Consider the following 24,998-nt stretch of genomic DNA (forward strand, 5'->3'; position numbering starts at 1 on the left):
TCTGGGAAGTAGATTTATTGACAACCTAGGTTATCAATTATCATATAATCACTTGATTTAGGCATTGTAAATAGGTGCTTTATGGAAATACCTGTCCGATCGGCCTCCCTCTAAGCTGTATCTCAGGTAATTCATACCATCAAGGAACTGACTGCTGGGAAGAGAGTCATCACCTAGTTCTTTCAAATCTTCAGGTCTCAAGTATTCTCCACCATCTCCTGTCATGGTATCCTCACCTTGAAACAATTAAACAAAAACAGTATTCATATTTATTGTTGGAAGAGTAGTCAATAGAACATAAGTTGATATCCCAGCTAGATTGAAAGTATAAGGACATTTCTACAAAAGCAACACAGCACAACAAGGAGGAGAAACACCGCCCCCGCCCCCCAGCTCTGGCCACACTCAAAAACATTTAAAAACTTCTCCATAGACTTTTCCTCTTACTCTTTTTCTATTGGTGGCAACACCATTCATTCCATCTATCATTGCTGATAACCCAGAGGTTATCTTCAACATACCCTGTCAATTTTCCCAGTTTCTAACATCTGCAAGGCATATGACATTATGTCCATTTTACGGAAATATAGAGGTTAAGTGACTTTCCTAGGGTCACACAGTTATTGAGTGTCTGAGGTCACACTGGAACTCTACAAACTTGCCTCTATTCAAGAATGGCAAAGGTGCTCTGGAATAGAATGAATTTTTAAACAAAGTTCATCAATTGACATTAGATTATAGATAGTTTTATGGAGAGCTTATAGCATACTTTGTAGCTTAGAAGTAAATGGAAGTGATCAAAGACATCAAATCATCAAAAATTAAAGGAACTGAAAAGTAAACTACTAGCAATTCTCTGTATCAACAACTGTAATGATTGATGGGTGAAGATGACAGCATTTTTGATGGGGCTATGGTATCTGGAATCACTTAGCCATGCTACTACGGTGTAAGCCAGCAACCAACTGCAGATAGTCACAATCTTCTGTACTAGCAACAGAAGGGACATGAGCCTAATAACTTCAGTTCAGAATCTATTTTAGGAATAATAGTTTTCCTATAATTTGATAGAACTAATATTCTATTTCTTTTTTCTCTTTTGACAATGGTTGTGATTAGGAGGTTAACTAAGTTTAGTGGGTGTCAGGGGTGGGAGTAATATTTCCTAAAATTCAAAAAATTAATATTTAAAACCATCTCCAAAATTTAGTTTTCCTAAAAAACCCAACATTTTCTTTACTATTTCCTAAAAAGAAATTCATAAATAAATTTCTACTCTGATAGGACAATAAAGGAATAAAACTGATTTCTCATGTTACCAGGTAGACTTCTTATCTTATAGTTCCAACTTCATGTTGCTTCCTTTTGTAAACACCTAAGGGTTCCTCCAAAATTATATTCTTTTAAAAAGCACCTTTTTTCTACTTTTGGCATTTTACACCATCATACTCTTTTCCCACAGCTTAGCTGCAATTTGGTTTACAGCCACATCTCCCACACTCCCTAGTCATTCATATACTCACTATATTTTAGCCAAACTAGCCTACTCATTATTCAGGAAATATAATTCAATCGGTGCTATTCCCTCTCTCTCCCTCTCCCAATCAGGTCTTCATGTTTTGTTCTTGTCTATCCTTTAAAACCCAATTCAAATGCTATCTCCTCAAGGAAACTTTCCTGATCTCTCTAGTCAGATCTTTTCTCTGAAATTTTTATTTTTTTATTGAACTTTCACATGACACATTTTAACATTTTATTTTTCCATGTATATCCCCAACCTCTATAACAATATATGATTATATTGTGACATGATTTACAAACTGTTTTACATACTTTGTTTCATTTGATGCCTACAATGTTATGTCCCTATGAGTCATCATTACCCTCATTTTCAGATGAAGAAACTAAAACTCAGACAGTCTGTGTCTTGCCCATGATATCACAGGGTATAGATATGAAAGGTGAGTTTTAAATCAAAATCCTGTATTCTTTTATCATTCTTTCTATGATGTTTTATTGGAGCCTGCAACTTCAAACCCTGGTTGAATCTGTAATTACCTTCCAATAGTACAAATCCCAACTGTACTACCCCCCTCTCAATTTAGGGAACTCATGTTTAAAGACATTCATAAATATTCAACAAGGAGTCCACCCAATTATGCTGGGCAGTTTCCTCCAAATCTCCTGACTTGGTGCCAATACTGACAAGAGTACACAGGAATTCCCTTTTACTTTTTCTTTGATGATTTACACATTTCAAATGTATCCATTCTCAATGACATCTTTTGTGCTGATTGGTGTGCACCTTTGGCCATATGCAGCAGCCCATTCATTCATCTCTTCATTGCCCTTTGGATGATCCACAGGTCTAACTCTCAGGAAATTGTTTTATTTTATGGTTGAATATCAAAGGAGAAAAATGATTAACATTCATACCTTTCAAAAAATGTCCCTTTGATTATTAGCAACTCAAAAGGCTTTTAGAAAAATCACTAAAGGGCTTGTGCTAATCAAACTAATCATTTATACTTGTAGTGACACAAACTAAATTTTCTTTGCTACTCTGTTACCTGCCTGATAAGTTAAGGACAATTCTAAGAGACTATTGAGTAAGCAGCAGTACCTCATTTCATGCTCTTCTTTTAAAAGAATGAATTATCAGACATCAAGGAAAGGACTATTCAACTGTCAAATAATAGAGACAAACAATCATCCACATCTCTGCTACTACAGATCCCCCTTCATAAGCTTGCCATTTAAAAACTCTGCATTTTGTGGGCAGAGAATTTTGTTAGTCACTGGAGGAAAGGGAAAGCAGATGATGTATTCTCTGTCTCCTTGAATCACTGGGGGAAAAACAGAATTTAAAATAATTCACATATAGCAGTCTAAGAGTAGTGGAAGGGGGAGAAGGAGAGGGAGGGAGAAGACAAAGAAAAGAAGTAGAAGGGGAGAGGGAGGGAGGGAGAGAGAGGGAGAGGGAGAGGGAGAGGGAGGGAGGGAGAGAGAGAGAGAGAGAATAAATATGCACACAAGTGAATGTAGCACGACATGCTTTTGCATGGGATCCATATTAGGCCCTGATAATTTTTGGCATAATCAACTTATTGAAAAAGTCATTCATGAAAGCTTTTGATTAACTAAGGTTTTATGATACTATCCTCTATTAAATTTAGAAATTTAGGAAGAGAACATGTTTCAATAAAACATTTGAACTTTTAGGATATAATTGAATTACTTTCATTCAACTTTATATTGTTGTTACTGAATCATTTTTCAGCTATGTTCAACTCTTCACCACCTCATTTGGTGTTTTCGTGGCAAAGATACTGGAGTGATTTGCCATTTCTTTCTCTAGCTCATTTTATAAGGACTCTGAGGCAAACAGGGTTAAGCAACTTTCCCAGCGAGTGAGTGTCTGAGGTCAAATTTTAACTCAGGAAGAAGAGTCTTCATGACTCTGGTGGTCCCTGTACTCTAATCACTCTGCCCCCTACCTGCCCTTTTCTTCATTTTTAGGAAATGTTAAATAATTTCCATTCTGATACTACTTAGAATATCTCAGAATTCTGTGCAACTGTTTGATGAGGGTAACTATTTGATTCTGAAGCTTTAATTTCCAATAACTTCAAAAACTAATTTAATGAGAGAAGTACGGTAATCATAAACTCACAGGATTCTAGTCCCATCTCTCTCTGTCAATGAAGTAATCGGTAACCCTGGGCAAGTCATTTGGTCTATGGACTTCATTTTTTAGCTATAACATGAGGAGGTAGGACTAGAAGATCTCTAAAGTTCCTTCTAACTTTAATAGTTTATGGATTTATGTATCACCGTTACACATAATAAAACCATTGCAAAACTATTTTTGAAGTCTGCTATAACATTTCTCATTTCAAAACAAATCCCATGTAATTTTGAAATGGGCAAGGCACTATTAAAGTTAGCATTACTATGTAAGAGGTGGAAAGTTGGTTCGATTCACTTAATAGCAAAACTGTAGGAAATTATAACAAGTATCTTAAAACATGGGGCAGGAGTGCTGAGGGGGGGAATTGGGGACTTCAAGAACTACTAACCTATCTTTTGGTACTTCAAATTTATACAATTATTTGAATTTTTTTTCATGTAGATTTCCAATACAATGACTAACTAGGAGTCACAAAGACTTGAGTTTGTATATTGTCTCAGACATTCATTAGTGTGGGACATGGGACAAATCACTTAACCTTCACATCCTCAGTTTCCTGTAAAATCTATAAAATTTATAAGAATCAAGTAAAAAAAACATTTATATTAAAAGTGTTTGTCAAACCTGTCAGAATTTAGCACTTATCTTATCTCTTAGTAACCTGGATTTCCAAACATCATATTTATATTTGCTATGTCCACATAAATACTTTTCTTTCAAAAAAGGTTTTTAATGTTTTTTTCTTATTGATTTGCTACTTTAAAAAATAATTATACTTCTAACATTATTTTAAATAGGAATAGCATGATAAATGGAGAAAACAAAATGACTCAATGGATAGAGTGGTAGAACTGCAGTCAGATCTAACTTCAATTCTGTCTTCATACATTCACTGTCTGTATGACTCTGGGCTAGTCACTTAACACTGTTTGCCTTAAACCACTGGAGAAGAAAATGACAAACAGAAAACCCCATGGACATTTTTGGAAAGACATGGTCCACAAGGTCACAAATAGTTGTACAATGTCTAAATGACTGAGTAACAAGAAGCACTCATATTGAAATAGTATCATGGCATTTTAAGAACCAAGTTCAGTGACTATGGGTTAAAATCCTTTACCCTAGATCAAGCATGTTACAGATAAGGAAATCAGGTCCCATTTCTAAAAGTCTTTACCCCATACTATGGATGCTCTATTCAAAATATGGCTGTACGGAGCTATCCAAAAATGGTTTTAGATGGTAGTCTGTGCATTACATAAATTAAACTTAGGTCTCAATTTCCTCAGCTAGAAAAAAGGGAAGATTTGATTGATTATCTCTGACATCCTTTTCAGCTCCAAATCTCTGACATGATTATATCATGAGTTTTTCTATTTTATTTAAAAGCAGTAAGCTGAATAAAATTTAATTTTATATTTAAAATCTTATCATACTTCATTTCTTGGTGAGTCACCTTATTTCCCTGGACCTAATTTTTCTACTTAATGCCCAATTTATGATGCTGTTGGTTTTAACATTAAGTGAACATATAAAAATAAGGTATAAATAAGTTCAGACACAGAGCTGATAGCAGCTCATAGGGTCAATATCAGGCTTTCACTTGTGCTTCTATTCTATCTTCATATCATGTCAGGGATGTTCATCCTTTTCTTTCATCTCTAAGTGCCTCACATTCTTTTTAAACTCATTGTTCTTACAAACTAATTTCCATCCTTACTAACTGCTCTACTGTAATGGCTCTCTCAAAGATTACTAATAATGAAGATGATGATGATAAAGATGATAGCTTCTTAAGTTTGCCCAGCACTTTAAAAATATCATTTAATTTGATCCCAATAACCCAATGGGACTAGGGCTAGTATGCCAAATTTTACAAATGAGGAAACTGAGTCATTAAGTAACACCCCCCCCCGAAGTCACACAACTGGTCAGTCTCTGAGACAGTCTTTGAACTCATCTCTTCATGACTCTAAGTTCATTACACTATCCATTATATCATAAAGCTGCCAATGGCCTCCTAATTGCCCAAACACAAAGGTCTTTTCTCAGGCCTCTTCCTCTGAGCAATATCTATAACATGTGACACACTGGATGATGCCTTTCTTCTTGGAAATTTCTTCTTCCTTTATTTTTAGTGACAATGGAAACCCTTCTTGTTTGTCCTACTCCTATTTCCATTATTTTCATTTCTTTTTTTTTTTCACTTCTTTAAATGAGAAAAATACTCAAGATCAGTAAGTGGGTATTATTTAATTTCAAAGGAAAACCAATCTTTCCTATTTTCTAATAAGCTATTTAAAATTTCTCATATTATTCTTTCATCTTATCATATATTTTTATATCATTTTAAAAGGAAGGAATAAATTATATTGAAGTGTTTTCCCCCAGGGTAACAAATAAAGATAGACTTAATTAACTCTTAGATGACATTATTATTATTAGTTATGCTTGAAAATTGATAAAGAATGAATTATACTTGATTAAAATATTATATATACTTTTCTTAGTCATAAAATTAGAAAAACCACAAGATAAGAAGAAAAACACAAGGCCCGTACCTCAAATTCTGAAAAAAAATTGAAAACAATATAAAATGCAGAAATTTTTCATACCAGGTATTAATATACTAAACATTAGCTAGATAGAGACATAATACTCATCTACTGTGTTTAAAGCATTAGAATAGGGAACTGGGAGTACTATCTCAATTGTTTTTATCCACATGATTAACAATTTTCTTCATGGCAGTTTATTCTCAAAATAAATCTTTATCAAATGTTTGAATTGCTTTATAAAAATACTAGCAGTTTTAAAATTATCTTCAATCTTTCCCCAGAACCTGCTAGATCTTACTATTTGCTCTATCCTGCAAGAAATTAAAAAAATATATGTCTCAAATGTAACATTTCTCCAAAGCTACACTTTTCTCCTATTTTTTCTAGGAGAGCTTACTAGACCTTCATGTAATCTTTGTCTGTGTGTCTCTCAGGGCCCACATCCAATCACTGATTCATAGATTCATAGTCTTGTAAATGACCTTGGAGGCCATTGGGCTCAGTTCTCTCATTTTAGACCTGAGAAAACTATGGTTGAGAAGGGTTATTTGCTTTTGGGAACACATCTAATAAAGGTCAGAGGGAAGATTTGAACTTAGGTCTTTCTGACTCTAAGTCCAGCACTCTATCCAGTGCTTTCGAATTACTGGCCAATCCCTTTCAATTATACTCTTCAATATTTCTTACAGGTATCTCTATCTTATCTCTCCTTTTAAAAACATTATTCTGGACAGTAACAGAGAGAAGGTGCTAGCTTTCTAGCTCTTCTCTGAATGTAATTAACAGATATTTGTTGACTCATCTTCCTGGTGAATGCAGTTACCTACTGAGTCCTTTGCTGAAAATGGTCTGAGCTATTACCACACACACACACACACACACACACACACACACACACACAAAACACCCCACTAACTGAAAAAAGTCCCATATCATTTAATGAATCTGTATATGTTAAAATGAGAGGTCATTTTTTTTTTTGGTCTCGGTGTCAGGGAAATACAATATGAAAACCCAATTCTCACAATGATTAGTCAATTAGTCACACTTTTTTAGTGTGAATTCTTTTTAAACCAGAGCAATTGTGGCTTCTATCTTCTAAGACCAGAAAGTCATACACTCAAACACATAACTTCTATACTCACATGCATTTCAAAATAAATAGATTAGTATCAGAAACCCAGATTTAAACAATATGCAAGTTGTTTTAAGCAAGAAAAAAGAAGGAAAAGAAAGGAAAAAATAAGGAAAGGTTCACTCCAAGAATTTCACTCCAAGAATTTCTTCAAATGATACCTGAGTCACTAAGCGCTTCACCATCAGAAAAGTGGCCGCCAGAAAGTTTTAAGGCTATGTAACATACAAGTAAAAAGATTAAAGTTGGTGCCAAATTACAAAGTAAGATCCTATACATGTCAATCTCCTTTTTATAATTTTGTTTTTCTTGTCGACAAATTAATGTGGATTGATTACAAAGCACTATGTACATGACTCTGTAACAACATATCTTAACTGACTACTTGATGACTCAATTTCACCTATTCTTGACTATATGTTTGTTCATTCATAACTTGGTATTCTTGGCAAAACCTTGATCCAATTAATTAATCAGTTAATTAATATATTACCCTTAGGTAGTCTTATGAATTGCATCCAAACACAAAAAAAATAAATTTAAAAAAGGAATGTGAATGAAATATGAGGCAAGTTAGTCAGTTCTTAAATATTTTTTTTGCAAGGCAATGGGGTTAAGTGGCTTGCCCAAGGCCACACAGCTAGGTAATTACTAACTGTCTGAGACTGGATTTGAACCCAGGTACTCCTGACTCCAGGTCCAGTGCTTTATCCACTACACCACCTAGCCGCCCCCAATTCTTAAATTTTTAACAGAATACCAGAAACCTTACATTAGTAAAAAGAAAATACTGATATTTCTTTATAAAAGTAATTGAAAAAGAGACCAGGAGATATATATTTGGATATAATATTTCCCTATATTTTCCTTATCTATCCATAGCTATGCTGTTTTAAAATTAGAGATCAACCAAGCATTTATTTTATAAAATTTTCTACCTTCTTTAATAAATCTAACTATTACTTGGTAAGATTTTCCAAAAAACTGGTATTAATATTTTCTCTTCCTCAAGAGGACCTGACTTTGAAATTATTCCAACTATCACTGAAACATAATAAAGTTCATGTTTGGACTCATACTTTTGCTTTAAATGTATTCTATATGTACATGTAAATATGAAGTAGAGATTTAGATTATTCCTTTGATACAAATGATATCTCTTGAATGTACCTCAGAATATAAGTAAATTTCCAGACAAAAGACAAATCCTTAATAATTAAGTTAGCATGTATTTTAATATAACTTCCATTTGATCTCTATTTTTTGATGAAAAATATCTTGAATTTAGAAAAATAGAAAAGACAACTTAGGGTGAAAATTAATTGATCAGAATGTTCTTGTTTAGAACATTTCTCTCTTAAAACCAACTTTTCCAAAGACTGAAGTGGAATGAAGTGTTAAGGCTTTAACATTCACAATCTCCCATTTAAAAAAATGTTTATTGTATATCCATGCTAGTGGATCCATGAAGTGAACAATATTTTAGAGGAAAATTAATGAAATACTCACCTTCTTCATCAGAAACATCAAGGACCTCAGTCATTGTCTCAGGTACATTTAACTTGTGTTTCTCAGTAATAGTCTGCAAAGACAGAATCGTGAATATTCAAGTTTTGTTTTTGTAAAGTCCCATAAAACAGACAAATATGGTGATCTATCTTCCATAACCACAGTCCAACAGCCACTGAATCATTCCATCTTTTCTTCATTTCTATTTTGAAGAGTTAATTTTCTTCCCTAAAATCTTTCCTTTTAAAAAATATTATTTCTCCCTGTGAGACTTTACAGAAAGTTTTCTTTCTTTTAGTTCCCATTTTTTAAGAACATTCTTAAGTACAGATATTCAAAAATAGCATACTAAGAAATTCAGTTAATGTTTTAGTACAGTTTAAGAATGAATTAGGTAATGTCTACAGAAGAGTTTTTCAAAGTTGCAAGGAACATATGGAATTTATTAAAACTTCCAAACCTTTGGAAATGAAGCTAGAAGCAATGTGAAATGTTTAAACTAAAAAAAGATGTAGGTATTTGGGCAAAGAATATGATGCATCCCTTTGGGGATTAGAAGATCAACAGAAGAACATCAATCTTTTAAAGTATTTCTCTTCTCTAAGGGATACTCCCTGTCCTGTTATGAATCTATGCTATAGTTTTCAAATTCCTTCACTTGAATTCTTATACTTGCTTGGTACTTCAATTTTTCTTAATGAACTTGTGAATAGAAGGCTTGTTTTCATGTTACCCATTAAAGTTTGTGATGGCTCGAAGTTTAATAAACCACAACTCCCAAAATATTTTAAATATACTTTGCAAATATAAATATATGAAAATATAAAACTGAGGACCAATAAAGAAAAGATAAGTCATAATGATTAGCACAACTTATTTCTTATATCTTCAATCCTCACTTCTCTTTCCTGTTCTGTCCACTGAAAATTGTCCTACTATATTTAATATGCAATAATATACAGTATGGCTTACAAAGAAAAGATATTTGAATCAAGAAGTGATGGGTCCAGATTGCAGAGAGGGAAGGGAAGAAGGAATAAGCATTCATATTAGTATCAGTTTCTTGTCATGAACTATCCCAAGTACGTTATAATTATAATCAAACTTGATCCTCACAGCAGCACCCAACAGGTAGGCACAGGTGCCCACTGTACAGATAAAAATCCTGAAAAAATTTGGCCAGGGTCAGTGAGTCTCTGAAGCCAGATTATCTCCTGGGCTACCAAGCAGCCTTTAAATATATGGATTCTTTGATCATGGACACTTTTCTTAGTCAATGTTTCCTCAAAAATATCCAAGACTGGAAATTTCAGAGAAAAGGCAGTTCTGCACTCTTCTTCACTTGTGGTTTCTTATAGAGATGAAATGAAAAATGCTTTCATGTATTCAATAGTACATAGCAAAATTCACTAAAAACTGGAGATGAATTCAGTCAATGTCATATTCATTCAGTGTTAAAAGATTGTTGGGAGCTGGAAATTAAATTAAATTCAAAATTCATTTAATTCAGAATCAAGAATGGAGACCATAATGGCTCCTATTTGAGAGTCCTCTTAACTGGCAATTTCTGTCTCAGGAAAACAGTCTGACTGAAATGGCAGTGGCTGTGAAAGTTTTCATAGATGTACCCAAAAGTGTAAAAGCTGATAAATGTAACAAATAAAACTGCTCTCTCAGTGGTGCGTATTCTACATCATGTTTCTGGCAGAGAGAATCAAAGAAGATATCAGAATTGGTGGTCAAGACTTTTTTGAAGTACAGGTGTTTTTAGGCCAGAAGGTTATGTGGGAACATTCATGTCTTCTCAAATCCTACTTCCTTTGTTATTCCCAGAAGCCACAAACCCTCCACTCTTTTTTGGTTGACACTGAAGTGATAAGGGAAGGGCTGGGAGAACACTCAAACATAACCACCTCACCTAAAAAGTTTAGTATATCTCATTGCCTTATTACAAACTAAAAACTTCTGGAAAATATTCAGACTATCCCTGAAGTCAAAACCCCTATAATCAAAGTAACCATAAGACTTTTGTGTGATTATGTTTCTATGTTATTGGTAATGTAAATAATTTACTAGAATAACAAATATAGCAGGGTTGCCCTTCCAGGTAATTTGTAGAGTTCCTTTAGGACCAATCATGATCTTTTCTGTATGCTATATATGCTTTATTTTATATTACCTGTATACAAATTTTATATAACTCTTCCACTCAAAGATTATTGGGTGACTATGGTCAAGTAAACATAAATAAACGTAACATCTATGAGACTCAGGCATCTCTTAAGTTTCTCTCTTAGAATTATATATGAATTTTGGTCTAAATTAGTAGAAAGAATTGCCACACTGATATTTACGAATCTATAACTAGCCTTATTAAAAATCTTGAGAACAAGAACTGTGTGGTCTTCATTTTTGTCCATCCTTGCCATGGTATACATGAGAAAACTTTACTAATTAAATAAAAATTATCTATGTAAATGTAAGAAAATCACAAAATATAAAATTAAATTCAATGTCAGATCATACTGACTAAATACATTTTTATCAGAGCTTTGCTCCAAAAGGCTTCAATATTTGTAAAAAAAAAGTGCTATGAAGGCAGGTCCAGTCTTTTTTTACCTTAACTGAAGAAACAAATGAAATGCTCTTATTGAGAAGCAAAATTAAGAATTTTTTTCTAAATTACTATTAATTTGGGCAAATTTAAGTCTGTTTCAGAATTGAACTATTTAAATTAAATAATTCATTATTATTTCTATTATATATATGTATATGTATATATATATATACATATATATATATAAAATGGACAGGTAAGGGCTCACCAATTTAATATAAACATTTTCAAGGCATTGATAGGTTCTATAGAGGACATAAACATGAACAAGCTGTGTTCTAGGGTATCAAGGAACTTATTGCCTAGTGGACAATTTAAATAAGATAATCTGTACAAATACTTGTATAGGATGTGACATTGTTCATCGGTAGGAGTAGTGTTCACAAAGTATTTTGGAGCACAGAAAGTAGTCACTTCCTTTATTTGGGGGAAGATTAAAATATTACTACACTTAAGTAGTATTTTAATGGGATTTTGAATCATGAGTAGGTCCATTTTAGCCTTCTTTTATTTGTCTGCTGACTAAATTGAGAAATGCATGACAATCCAGTATACAAAAGGTTTGAACAAAGAGTAAATATCTGGTGATTTATTGCCCCTATAGCATCCTATAAAGACTAAGGAGACATAAGCATTAAACTAGAAATTTTGATCATAAACATATGACAATTTTGTTCTTTGGTTTGTTATGAGTTAATGATCACTCAAATGAAGGGATGAGATTAGATTCTAGAAAAATTTCCAGAGTCCAGCCAAATTCATGAGGGACAGGTTCCTAAGCCTTTTATAAAAAAATTTATTTTTTATTGATGTTTTATTTTTCCAAGTACATGTTATGAAAGTTTTTTTTTAAATTCATCCATATGCCTATGCATATTTCTAAGTTACAAAATTTCCTTCCACCCTCCCTTCCAAGCCCCCCTCCCCTCAGTGGCAAACTATGTTAAGCATGTTTATAGGTTAGCCATTTTTGTCATGAGGAATTAGGATTAAGGGAAAGACATACATAAGAGAATTTTTTTTTAAAAAGTGAATGTAGTGTCCCTCAGATTCTGAAGGATTATTTTGTTTGTATCATTTTGTTTTTCTTCCTCTGCATGTTGGTCTAATAGGGCCCTAGCTCTCTGAAGCTGAGAGGAGCTGCTTCCATCAGGGCTGATCATTTCACAATGCTGTTGTTGATGTGTACATTGTTCTCTTTAGGTTCCTACTCTTTGACAACAAGCCCAATGTGAGTCATGAGAACAAGTCTCTCTTCTCTGATATTCTTAAAGCAAAGAAAATAATTTCTGCCCTGGATTCCCTGAGAAGTAAGAAAAAATTGACTAGCACAAAGTGAGAAGTGGGATGCCTTCTGCATATCTTCCTTCATTGATTATTACATTGCAAACAGACCTGGAGATTGGCAGCATACTCTCTTTGACACCCCATTTTAGCCTTTTTGAGACCTCAGTCAACTACAGTGAATAAATCTTGTTTGGATCCCTAAGTTTGGGGGTGGGATCACTTTCTTTTCCTTCTCTACTAGAATGCTGATTTGCTATAGAATCACTCACTGGGACCGACATTTGCCACCAAATGAGTAGGAGACCTTGCAAGATCTTTTCATTTAAAAAAAATCCTCAGAATCTGAAGAAATAACCCTAATTCATATGGGGTTTGTGGAACAAGCATTTTTCAAGTGGTCCCACGTGCCAGGCACTGTGTGTGTGTGTGTGTGTATGTGTGTGTGTGTGTGTGTGTGTGTGTATGTGTGTGTTGTGCTCTTTGCAAATAGGATCTCATTTGATAAAAAATTGATAAACTAATTACACTTCAAAGGATTTGTGATTGTACCCCTTCTATGATGTTAATTGTCCTCCTAAAATCTGTTGCAACTTTATTAGCTTAATTGAAAGTACTGCATATTAAGCAATTATTTAACCCAAACTTTGTGATACTTATATATAAAACTCAGATTTTATTTAGTTTGTTTTAAAAATGCATAAATTAACATTAAGATAACAAAATAACCTACTTCTCATCTGTTCTATATATTTTTCAAATTTTTCTAATTAAACACATTAAAATATGCTACTTTTCAATTTCTATTTTGCTCCCTACTATAGTAGTCCATTTACCTTTATCTATCAATATTCTTCATATTTGTCAATTTACTACTTTCATAGAAAAGAACTTTACAATTGTTCCCCAAAGTGGATAGATTAGTTGCTTTTGAGAATCTTGCTATTATCAATAATGCTATACAATACTAGAATTATTAATATGAGAAATATTCTTAAGGGGAGCTTTTTTCCCCTTTCAATAACATCCTTGAGTTCTAGTCTTAGGAAAATGGGATGAATCAAAGAATATGAAGAACAGCAAAGTGGTTCTTATATATATTGCTATATGTTTTTTTAAGTTTGGCAACTGCATTTGCAAGGCTTAAGTGGCTTGCCCAAGACCACACAGCTAGGTAATTATTAAGTGTCTGAGTTTGGATTTGAACTCAAGGTACTCTTGACTCCAGGGCCAGTGCTCTATCCACTGTGCCACCTAGCCACCCCTGTTATATTGTCTTTTTTTAAATTTTTTTTTAGGATTTACAAATAATGTTTTTTATACGTTAATAAAATATTCTTGTTTAAGAGTAAACAAAATACCCCCTTTGCCCCAAAAAATATAGACTTGCTTGAACATCTCTTGCAACTTTTCAAAAGCAGTAGCTAGGACCTAAATGTCCTTCAATTGCAAACCAGAATGAGGAAATACCTAGTTTCAATGCAAATTGCTACTTTTTTGTGACTCAGAGTCTCAGAGACCTAAAACCAAGGAAAGTTTGATGATTTTTTTCAGTGTCTCACACATCCCCTTTGAATTAGATGTTGAACCTGAACTCTGGTTTTCTTGGCTTCAAGACCAGGTCCTTATCTACTATCCCCCTTTCATTACTCATTTCTTTAAAAAAAAAAACCACAAAATTTCCTTAAATAATTCAAAATTTTTATCAATTCAGGGCAATCTATCAAAACAGTAGTCATCAGTTGGATTTTAAAGTATATACTGAACAACCAAAGGAACTATTGTGCTTTATTAACAATTTACTTAAAAATTTCAATGACTTGGTTTTTCATTGGTAGGCATACCCTCCAACTCAAGTATTTATGAAGCACCTACTTACTATATGACAGACACTGTAGTAAGCATTGAAACCACCAAGGCAAAAGTAGAGACCCTGTCCCTCAAGGAGTACATATTCTCATGGGAGAGAAGTCAATTACAACTTAAGGAAAAAAATCTTTGGTTAAAAATTCATCATTCTGGGGTCAATTTGACAATAAGCCTTTTTGAACTGGGCTAGGATGAGCCTTGGAGAATGAAAACACAATCCACCACTAAGCCTGGTCTTGATGCCTGTCCTGCTCTGTAGGACTAGCTTATGCTCTGCTCCCATGGTCTTTGGAGCACTGTAAAATATTCAATAGCAAATGACCTAGTCATTCATGTTCTATAGAGTCTTATTCAAATGTATCATCATGGCTTAAAATCAACCTTGCTTTCTTAAGGGTTCTGTATATAAAGCCCAAGCCATGATGAATCCTGGAAAGACTTTGATGATGCATCCATGATAGATTTTTGGTCTACTTGAGAAATAGCAGGAATAGTGAATTGGATTATGTTGGCATTTTTTTCAATATTTCCCTGGAGTCATTCAGAATCAAATGCCTCAGATTTACTCTTTTCTCTATAATGGAATATAATTGGAAGCAATCAAGCAGCCAAATGGATAGATTGCTGAACCTAGAGTTAAAATTTGGCCTCAGACAATTTATCTTGGACTTGGACTAGCTCTGTGACCTCTGGACAAGTCATTTCATTTCTGCCTAATTTTCCTCAATTGTAAAATGGGATAACAGGACAATTAAGAGGGGCTTTTAGAGTGATTAGTTCAAATATTTTCCTTAAAAATTTTGTTTACACTTCTACTTGACTTATCAAACACTTTTAAATAAATGATACAAAAGCAAAACTTCAGTTTTGCCCTAGTCTGAAGAATCACAAATTTAAAATTTTAGTGAGGACAGAGCCAACCAAACCTTAGTGAGTTCCTTGACCTTCGTCTGTTTTAGTTTATTTAATTGTAAAATGGGATCATAATATACTTACCTGACAGGGTTGTTGTAAGGATTAATGAGATAATATATTTGTAAAAAAATGCTTAGCACAGGAACTGACCTGTAGTAAGTGCTGAAGAGATGCTTATTCTCTTCCCCACACCCCACTCCCATGCTCCCAACCTTAATGAAAGGTGATGTTCCCTACATAAGCTAGAAGCAGAGACAGGCATGCAACACAGAGAAAATAAGTACCAAAGGCTTGATTAAGAGCAGTTTTATTGTAAATGGAACCATATTTCTCACTGGGAGACCATCAGACTAATTGTTTAGAATGTCACTTGATCCAATTTTAAGCATATAAATTTCTTTTTAAATAATATGCTGCAAGTGATATCTTCTTTCTAATATCACTTGGGAATTACTTGCGTAAGAAATATAGTTACATTAGAGTAATAGCTTGTTTTCTTAGAAAACAAGACTCAATGTAAAGTGGTAGGTATTGGACAGCTCCATCCTCCCCACTTCCTTTCTTATCTACCCCACCCTCCAATCCCTTATTAAAAAACTAAAGTTCCAAACCCCCCATATAGTCGTAACTCTCTAATTTCTGCTTCCTAGAGAGGTATTGTGATATGTCTGGATAAAATCATTCATCATCAAGCATTTACTAAATGATTATTTTGTGATATGTAAACAACATAGCAGCTTGTGAAATTGGAAATCTTTAAAGACTTTAAAATATTTTATTTAAATATTTTAAATATTTAATAAATATTTAAATATTTTATTTAAATATTTTATTTAAAGACTTTAAAATATTTTATACATTATTACTGGAATTTAAGCTAAAGAATTGTCTTTATAGAGAAATTCAGTGAAATGAAAGAGAAAAGAGTAAGACAAGTCACTGTGACTCAGTGTTAATGGTCAATCATCTATCATACTAGATACAAAACCCATTTTTCCTGTTATCTTTTTTAGACACACTGTTATCTGGGAAAAAATTAAAACTAAATCTTTTTAAAGACAATTCTTAAATGGGTACTATTTCAGTTTTCTCTCTTTTAAAATACTGCAGTGCATTTGCCAAAAGTATTAAAGCTTTTTGGAAACAAACTGTGCTATCCTCTCTAATCTAAATTCAGCCTGTGTCTTGCAGTTCATTAATAAATCATAGCCTACTCTTCTTAAAATTACATGTCAACCAGTTGTATTCCATCCTCCTCAATGTATATCAACAGGGACTCAGTGTTGGGATGCAAGAGCAAAAATTCTTTTCCTTTTCCTCACATCTCACAGAAGAACCTAGTGTTCCAAAACCCTGCACGCATCTCTCCTGGTGGAAGGCATTTACTAGAAACTTGTTCAAAATTTTCTCTTAGTTTGATTTATGATCTTACTGTCTCAGGGGGGCCATTAAATATCTTAAGGCTATTCTACTTTTATAATGCATTGTTAAAAAAAATAAATAGTTATTCTTAAAGTTCAAGTTTCAAGGGTTTTTTTTAAAAAGAGAGAAGTCAATAAACAAAAGTGGACAAATTATAATGGCATTTCAGCTTTTGATTAGGAGGCCCATCTTTAGAGGACTTCCCTTCAACTGTTTTATTACTATATTACTTTAACACACTCTCTCTCTCTCTCTCTCTCTCTCTCTCTCTCTCTCTCTCTCTCTCTCTCAGACTCATTCTCCCATGCCCTCTTTTACTCCCTTATAGTCCGTCTCCAGAATGTCAACTACTTGCCCTGAACTAACTGGATTCAAATGTTAATCATTGTTCTTTGCCCAAGAGACAACAGGTTTATTCAAAATAATCAAAACAGAGAGGAAATAAATACTGAGTCCTGAAAGACCACCTTTTTATCCAGTAAAATGCATGACATCTGCTTTAAAGATAATTTAAACTAATATGTTTGGCAATATAAAGAGAAGGAAAGAAGAATTTTTCCCATGATTAGTAAAACAAATGCATTTGAGCAAAGCTTTCCTCTTACCCCCTTTGTACCCCTTACCTCCCTCTTCCCTTCCCCCTCCCCCAGTTTCTGTGGCACCTGGTCTACTATCTCTGGCTAAGGAACCCACTAGGGTATGGCTATGCCACTTTACTAACTGGAGGTGACATGGAGCAAGAGCTCAAGAAAAAAAGAACCAGAGGATAAAAGACAGAACAAGAAACTAAGTATTAAAATACACACACACACACACACACTTGCCAAAACACAATTTTCTCACATTTGTGTGACTAGAAATTAGTTGTGAACTGTTACAATTTGAGTGAAATTTTGCTTGTGCCTCAATGACTACATGGGTTCTATAAACATTTTAGAAAGAAAAAGAAAAGAAGAAAAGAAACAAGAAAAGAAAAAAAAGAAAAATTCAAACTCCAAAGGGTCTCAAGAATTCTAAGTAAAAAGAGAAGAATTCCCTAATTCTGCTTCCCTGCTCCCGTGATTCAGTGAGTACTCACCGTGGTGGTGGTGGTAACCTCCTCAGTTACAACCTTCAGCGTATCGACCACAGAGATGTATCCCAGCCGTTTAGCAATTGCTAGGGCAGTGTTGCCATTCTGAAGAGAAAGAGAGAAAGAGAGGAAGAAGTGAGAGGGAGAACTGTGATGTGAGCCAATGAGATCACCCGCAGCTCTGCATGAGCCAGCATTTCCATCCAAAACAAGGCACAGCTTAGGAAAATCACTGGTTTTTACCATTACATCTGAATCTGTCTTTGTAACTTCTTTAGACTATAGTCCCAGTCACCATGGGAACACAACATGCTTACATCTGCCTGCTATTTCTAATAAAAAAAAAGTATTCTAATGTTTTAACCCTGAAGTTGTCAAGTATCTATTACAAATAATGTGTCATGACCACAAGAGTGCCTGGTAAATTTAAGGGAGAGAAACTTAGCACGTGGGAAGTTAACTTTTTCATTAGATATTACATCTGTTGTAGGCTCGAAGTTGCCTCTGGGAATATAGTGAAATGCTTAGATACAGCTGTGCAAGAGCTCGCCATGCAAATGACAAAAACAAAGAATGCAGCTTGAGCCACTGGGAATTCTAGCTAATTGCATAGGTTCATTTACATTTTAAATGGTTTCTTAGGCAATGGGGCTTTGTCTTAAGATTGCAACTGCAATTGAGCCACCTTAAGCAGCTCTCCTAGTTAGAAAGACTAGAAGAGAAATGTGTTTCCACATCTGATAGCCAGCTGTAAGCAAAGCACATTGAATATGACCCAAGTGAAAGACTTGCTCTCCAGAGAGGAGATGATGGAGTCAGTCAAACTGTTCTCCATCAGGCAAAAAACTCCCACTTAATTCACTAAGTATGACTTCAGCAAAGGCTTTCTTTGGCAGCTGAACTTTGCTGGGAATTTGGAGCGCTTTACAACTATGAATTGAAGCTCAGTTATGATATGAACCAACCCAGATGGACTAGGCAAGATGAACGAACAGTAGCTAAGCTGAGCAGGGATGCCAAACTGTGTCAAGATCCCTTTGATGGTCTTCTGAGGCCTCTCTCCAAAGAATTTTTTTTTAATTCATAGGCATACAAAGGAAACCATTTATATTGGAATCCAAATCAAACAAAACAAAACAAAACAACAAAAACTAACAAAAAAAACAGTTCATAGACTGCAGATTAATAATTTCTGATCTTAACAATTTTTTTCCCTACTTACAGCAGTGATGGCATTTGGTTTGGCCCCATGCTGGAGAAGGACGTTGATGATGTGAGTGTGACCTTGTTGGGCAGCTTGATGCAGAGGTGTATAACCATTCTGATGGCCACAATTACCAATTTGAAGAGAAGGGATTAAAAAAAAGAGTATTAACTTTGTATTTGAGAAAACATCTTTATACTGAGGCATTTATTGATGCTTTATTTCTTGTCAGAAATCCATAATTCTCAACAGCAACAAACAGCCCCCCTCATACCATATGACCTAGTAAATAAAGTAGAACAGACTGTCTTTTTAAACAGTAAAATTTATAGTCTCTAAATATTTGCCCCCGATTGTCAATAGAGAAGAAAGTGGTGAGCAGAAGCTTATAGAAGGCAGAATCTTGGGTTGTTTCCTCCCCACTCCTAACCCTCCCCTTTTACCTACCAATTCCTCTCTAGGGAAAGAAAGAAGAAATTGTTAGTTGAAGACCACAGATCATCAGACATCCAGCTATTTTTGTTGCTTTTTCTAATCATTACCATAAATTTTATAACAAATTTTGAGTCTAGTTCCAAAGAGTCACACAATCAATGTCAATGCGCTTGGTCATTGCCTTCATATCAAAGGCATTGGGTAAAAAAGAGAAAAAAAATCCCAGTGTATCTATTTAAACAATAATGGTAAAGTAATGGTGGGTATATAGGTTGGAATGGTTTTCCAAAGTGATTCTATTTGCCCAATGAAGATTTGACTTTCAGGAAGATGAATACTCCGGACTGTGCACTTCGCATGGCTCTCTTGTTAAGGCTGGTATTTATGGAATGGTGTGGAAGCCAAGTCAGCTTTGATCCAATAACATACACATTCAGACACTGGGGGACTAGTCTATTCAGACAGCCACAGGTCATTGTCTATTATACTTGATTTGCATAATATCTGAATATCATTGAGGTAGGAGGGTAAGATTCTTCAGAAACCTTCCAAAACTTGGTTCAAAAATGGTAGAAGACAGAAGCAATAATTTATAATAACCATCAGCCTTGCCTCTTCTGAGCATATAAGTCTGAGGATGAATACTAAACTAAACAAAATCTACCTCACACTTGGGGAAGCAATGTGGTACAATGCAACCATCTTTGTACCCAGAGACCTGGGTTCAAATCCCACTTGTGATGTTGATTGTGTGACCATGGGCAACTCATTTAATCTTCCTGTGCCTTAAAGACCTCTCAGTTGTAAAATGAGGAATCATGGAACTGCAGTTTTAGAGTTAGAAGGCAACTTAGACTCCAAGTTCAACCCCTTCATTTTACAGACATTGCAGATCAGAAAGGTTAAGCAACTTGCCCAGAGTCACACCTTCCTCTTTGCCACCTGGATGGCATCTAGGGTCCTTTGTAGCCCTCCAGTTATGACCCTGTGATGTTGAGCTCCTAATCTAACATATTCAGTGTCATTGTTACTTGTATTCATGTCTCCTTATTCTTTCTATATACATGCAGCTAGGTGACATCATAGTGCACAGAACACCAATCCTGGAGTACAGAAGAGAAGTTCAAATCCACAGGTCACTTAACCCCCATTTGCCTCAGTTTCCACATATTTTAGCACCTACCACCCAGGATTGTTCTGAGAAACAAATGAGATAATTGTTAAACACTTTGCTACTATATATTGTATGTCTAAATAGCAATCTGTTCATTTCTTTCTTTAGCACAAATGAGTGCCTATCTATTTGTGTGTCTATCTCTTTCGCATGGATTGACATACCAGGCACTATGGTCAAGAGATGAGGTACAGGTACCAAATGCCATCTAGCCATCATAGCATAGGGAGTGGGGAGTGGAGAAGGAGAATGAGGAAAGATAATAAGGTGCAAGTGTATATTGTATACAATATTGTTACAGTATCATATGCCTACTGTTTTTGACATAGAATTCATTTTTAAAATGTTTCTTGAATCGAAATGAATGTGCAAGTAAGCACAATTCTCTTTCATGCATGTTCTTGCTTTGCCTCTCTCTCTCTCTATATATATATATATATATAGACACAAAATATAGTATATGTGTGCATTTATATATGTATGTATTTATATATATTTCTCAAATATTTTTATTTGAGAATAAAATATTGAATAATAACTCAAATATTTTATATATATATATTTCTCAAATATCTCTAAGCAATATCTCTGGGATCTTTAAGCTATAAAATAATATTTTTAAGACAATCTGTATTTTACTCTTCAGGGGCACAGAGTAGACTGGGGGAAAATATGGTAAGAATTTAAAGATCAGTGGATTTAAAACCAGATGAGATCTTACAGACCATCTAGTTTAACCTCCCCATTTTGTAGATGCAAAAACTGAGGTCAAGAGTCTCACTTAAAAGACTTGCCCAAGGTCACACATTTCATGGATTGGAATTTGAACCCAGGTCCTCTGAGTCCAAATCTAATCACTTGATCACTACTCCATACTGCACCGCAAAAAATCATAGCAGTAAGGAAAGAGATGATTTCAGAGATGATCTAGTCCACATTGTTTTGTATCAAATTGTGGTTTGTGGGTGAGATGAGAGAGGTAGATTAGAGGTAACAAAAAGGACCTGGTCGGACTGTTTTATCACATTTCCCTCAGAATGACTTCATCATGAAAAGCTTTTGTACTCAATATGCCTTAGTACCCTCAACTGCCTTTTCCTCTCTGATTGGAGAGCTGGAGGGTAGAGTGCAAAACTCCTCCCAAAGCTTTCTTTTATAGAATGTTCATCTCAATCAATAAACATCTAGTGAGCATCTACTTGAGGTAGTTGGGTGGCTAAGTGAATAAACAGCTGAGTTCATTTCTGGCTCAGACACTTACTGTGTGATCTGGGCAAATCACTCCATCCTGTTTGCCTCAGTTTCCTCATCTATAAAATAAGTTGGAGAGGGAAATGGCAAACTACTCCACTTAGCCAAGACAACTCCAAGGGTTGTGAAGAGTCAGATACAACTGAAAAATGACTAACCAAAAAAGCACCAGGCAAAAAGAACCAAAAGATATCCCTGGTCTCAAGAAACTTACAATCTATTGGGGGAGATGGCATGTAAATTTCTATGCACAAATTTCTATATACAAAATAGCTACATACAAGATGATTAGGAAATAATTGAAAGAGAAAAAAATAAGAGGGTTTAGAAAATATGTCCAGTAAAAGATGGGATTTTAGTTGAGACTTCAAAAAACTCTGCTTGGTTTTAACTATCAAGAACATCATGCCCCTGTGTCAGGTACACTCTGATACCATTACTCCCTATCTCCAATACTCTTTCAGTTTCCTTTTGTGTATCATCTTCCACATTAGTTCATAAGTTCCTTGAGGGCAGGGGTTGTCTTTCTTATATGTATCCCCAGTGCTTAACACAGTCTTTAGCACAATTAATAAATGTTTCTTCATATATTGTTTAGTGAAAATATAGAATTTTTACCTTATAGGATACAATCATTCACATTTATATGTTTCTTTAAGTCTCACACAGATAGTATGGGGGAAATTATTTATTATATTGTTTGGGAAAAAATTATTATACTTTTTAAGTACAATCTTATCTTAAAGGTTGTCCAAACCTATAATGTCCCTGACCCCATTAACTCTCTAAGATTGCTGAAGATGATTATAAGGCATTTTGAGTTCCCTTGGGACCTGGAGCCACTCAAAGTATTCTTTTTGGGGGCTACCAAACCCAGGACTTACCATGAGGAACCCAAGCTTGTGTTTTAACTTCAAACGGATTTTGTTGAACTTTTACAATTGTTCATATCTATATCTCACTCTACCTTGTTTTCAGCTGCCCTCTCAGTATCTTTGCATAACTGTGTACATGAGGTTTGTGTGTGGGTACTTTGAATTCTATATAATATAAAACTTCCTAGGGGATGGGGAGAGAAATGAGGAGCCATGCCTCATTTCTGGCCCATTTTCCTCCACTAAAAGACTTGATGAATTTCTAAAACTATTTCAGATTGTGAGGGTTTTTTCTTTTCTCATGAACAACAGTAAGAATATAAATATAGGGTATCCCCAAAACTAGAAAATTTCTGAAATCTTTTGGGAGTCTTAATCTTCTGAGCACACATTTGCTCCATCAGAGCCTCAGTTTCCTAGTTAGTCAAATGGGAATAATAAAACTTATACCAACTACTTCACAGAAATGTCATAAAATACTTCCTAAACTTTAACATGCTCTATAAATGGGCAGCTTTTTATTACTTATTATTAATATGTTAAATTAAATGATTCTTCCAAAGCAAACAAGCTTTGGAAGCATCGGGACTAGTATTTCAACCATAGGTCTTTTGATCCAAAGTACACTTTCCATGAAACCTTGCCTCTTCAGGTTAAGACAGAACTCCAGAATCTATTCATGAGCCATTATCACAAATTGAATATAACCGACTCAATAAAATTTTTATTTTTGAATACATTGATGATTATGTAACCGTTACATTGATGTCCTATCCCAGTGTAAAATGCAGACATTCACTATGGTAAATATTTCTTTGGTCTTGACATTTTGCTTGCAGCAAATAGGGGATTCATTCCTAAAGTTATCTGCAATTAGCATTAGAGTGAGAAATTTAAACATTTCAATCTTAATTTCCTCTCCCCAATATTGCTAGGCAGGTTTGGAGACTTTTTTTTCTTCAAACCACATCATGTCCAAAACCAGAAATTTGAGGTCATATTTTTTTAGATTTCAAACAGAATAACGATACAATAAAAATGATGACCACATAGTTCAAAATTTTCAAAGTAGTTCTGAAAATTTCCCCTAATTTTAAAATTAGAACTTTTGAAATTGTTTTTAACATTTCAAGTGTTTTCATTTATTACAATGTGCTAGAAGCTCTTTCAGTATGTTTAGTTCACAAGTTAAAAAAAGGGTCATTATTCATTATGTAATGTCTACTACTCCTATAAATTGTCAGTTAGACAAACTTGACTGTGCCTCATGTTGATTTGGTTCATTTGAATGTGGCAATTCTCTCAAATGAGACTCCAATAGGACCAAAATGATTTTCAAAAGCATCACCATATTGAGAGAAAAATGCATCTCCCCCCAAAAACATTAATTTCTTCTTTTTAAAAACTCCAGGCACTTCATAGAAAAGATAAGAAGCAGAAATTCATTAGCCCCTTCAAAGACTCTGAAGATGCTGGAATGAGTACACATTAATAAATCTTTAAAGAGATATCATGACATGTGGCCCTGGAAAAAATGACAGTTCATTTGAGAAAATGATGACAAATTTTTATTTTTTCCTTCTACTCAAATATTTCCTTTACAGGAAATTTCTAATCACTATTCTCTAGTCTGTAGCATAGCTAATTGCATTTTTTGTGTATTTTTTTAAATAAAGGTAAGGTGTCCTACTTTGTTCCTAAGCCTTTTAACTCAGTAGAACCAAAGCATCAGGACCAAAGTCATGGTCATGTGAGAGAAGGGGCCATGTTAAGAAATCTGGAGTTCCTCCAAAACACTACTAAGTCAATAAAATGAATATCATAATGACTTACGGTGGGAACAGCTGAGAATTAGCAGAAGAACTTTCCAGTGAACTGCAGTGTAAAATTTTAAAGGACTAAAGAAATGATAGATTTGGATTCCAATTAAAATTTCATTTTCCCATAAAACCTTTCCTGAAGAATTGAATAGGGGAGTGGAATATCT

At 34.3% G+C, this 24,998-nt stretch overlaps 1 protein-coding gene across 45 annotated transcripts in view; it reads right to left on the reverse strand.

Annotated features, from left to right (window-relative positions):
* Positions 1 to 24,998, reverse strand: part of ANK2 (ankyrin 2) — a 752,311-nt gene that overhangs the window by 79,457 nt on the left and 647,856 nt on the right. For 34 of the 45 annotated variants that reach the window (XM_074228654.1, XM_074228648.1, XM_074228653.1 and 31 more), the window contains 4 exons: positions 19,295 to 19,393; positions 18,079 to 18,177; positions 8,894 to 8,966; positions 92 to 236 (listed from right to left, as the gene is read on the reverse strand). In XM_074228654.1, coding sequence (XP_074084755.1) covers positions 92 to 236; positions 8,894 to 8,966; positions 18,079 to 18,177; positions 19,295 to 19,393 — 416 coding nt within the window. Of the gene's footprint in view, positions 1 to 91; positions 237 to 7,545; positions 7,600 to 8,893; positions 8,967 to 18,078; positions 18,178 to 19,294; positions 19,394 to 24,998 lie in introns of all 45 variants that reach the window. The other 11 variants (XM_074228643.1, XM_074228650.1, XM_074228638.1 and 8 more) reach the window with 1 other exon arrangement.

Source organism: Macrotis lagotis, chromosome 3, assembly GCF_037893015.1.
Source record: "Macrotis lagotis isolate mMagLag1 chromosome 3, bilby.v1.9.chrom.fasta, whole genome shotgun sequence".
Taxonomy (NCBI): domain Eukaryota; kingdom Metazoa; phylum Chordata; class Mammalia; order Peramelemorphia; family Peramelidae; genus Macrotis; species Macrotis lagotis.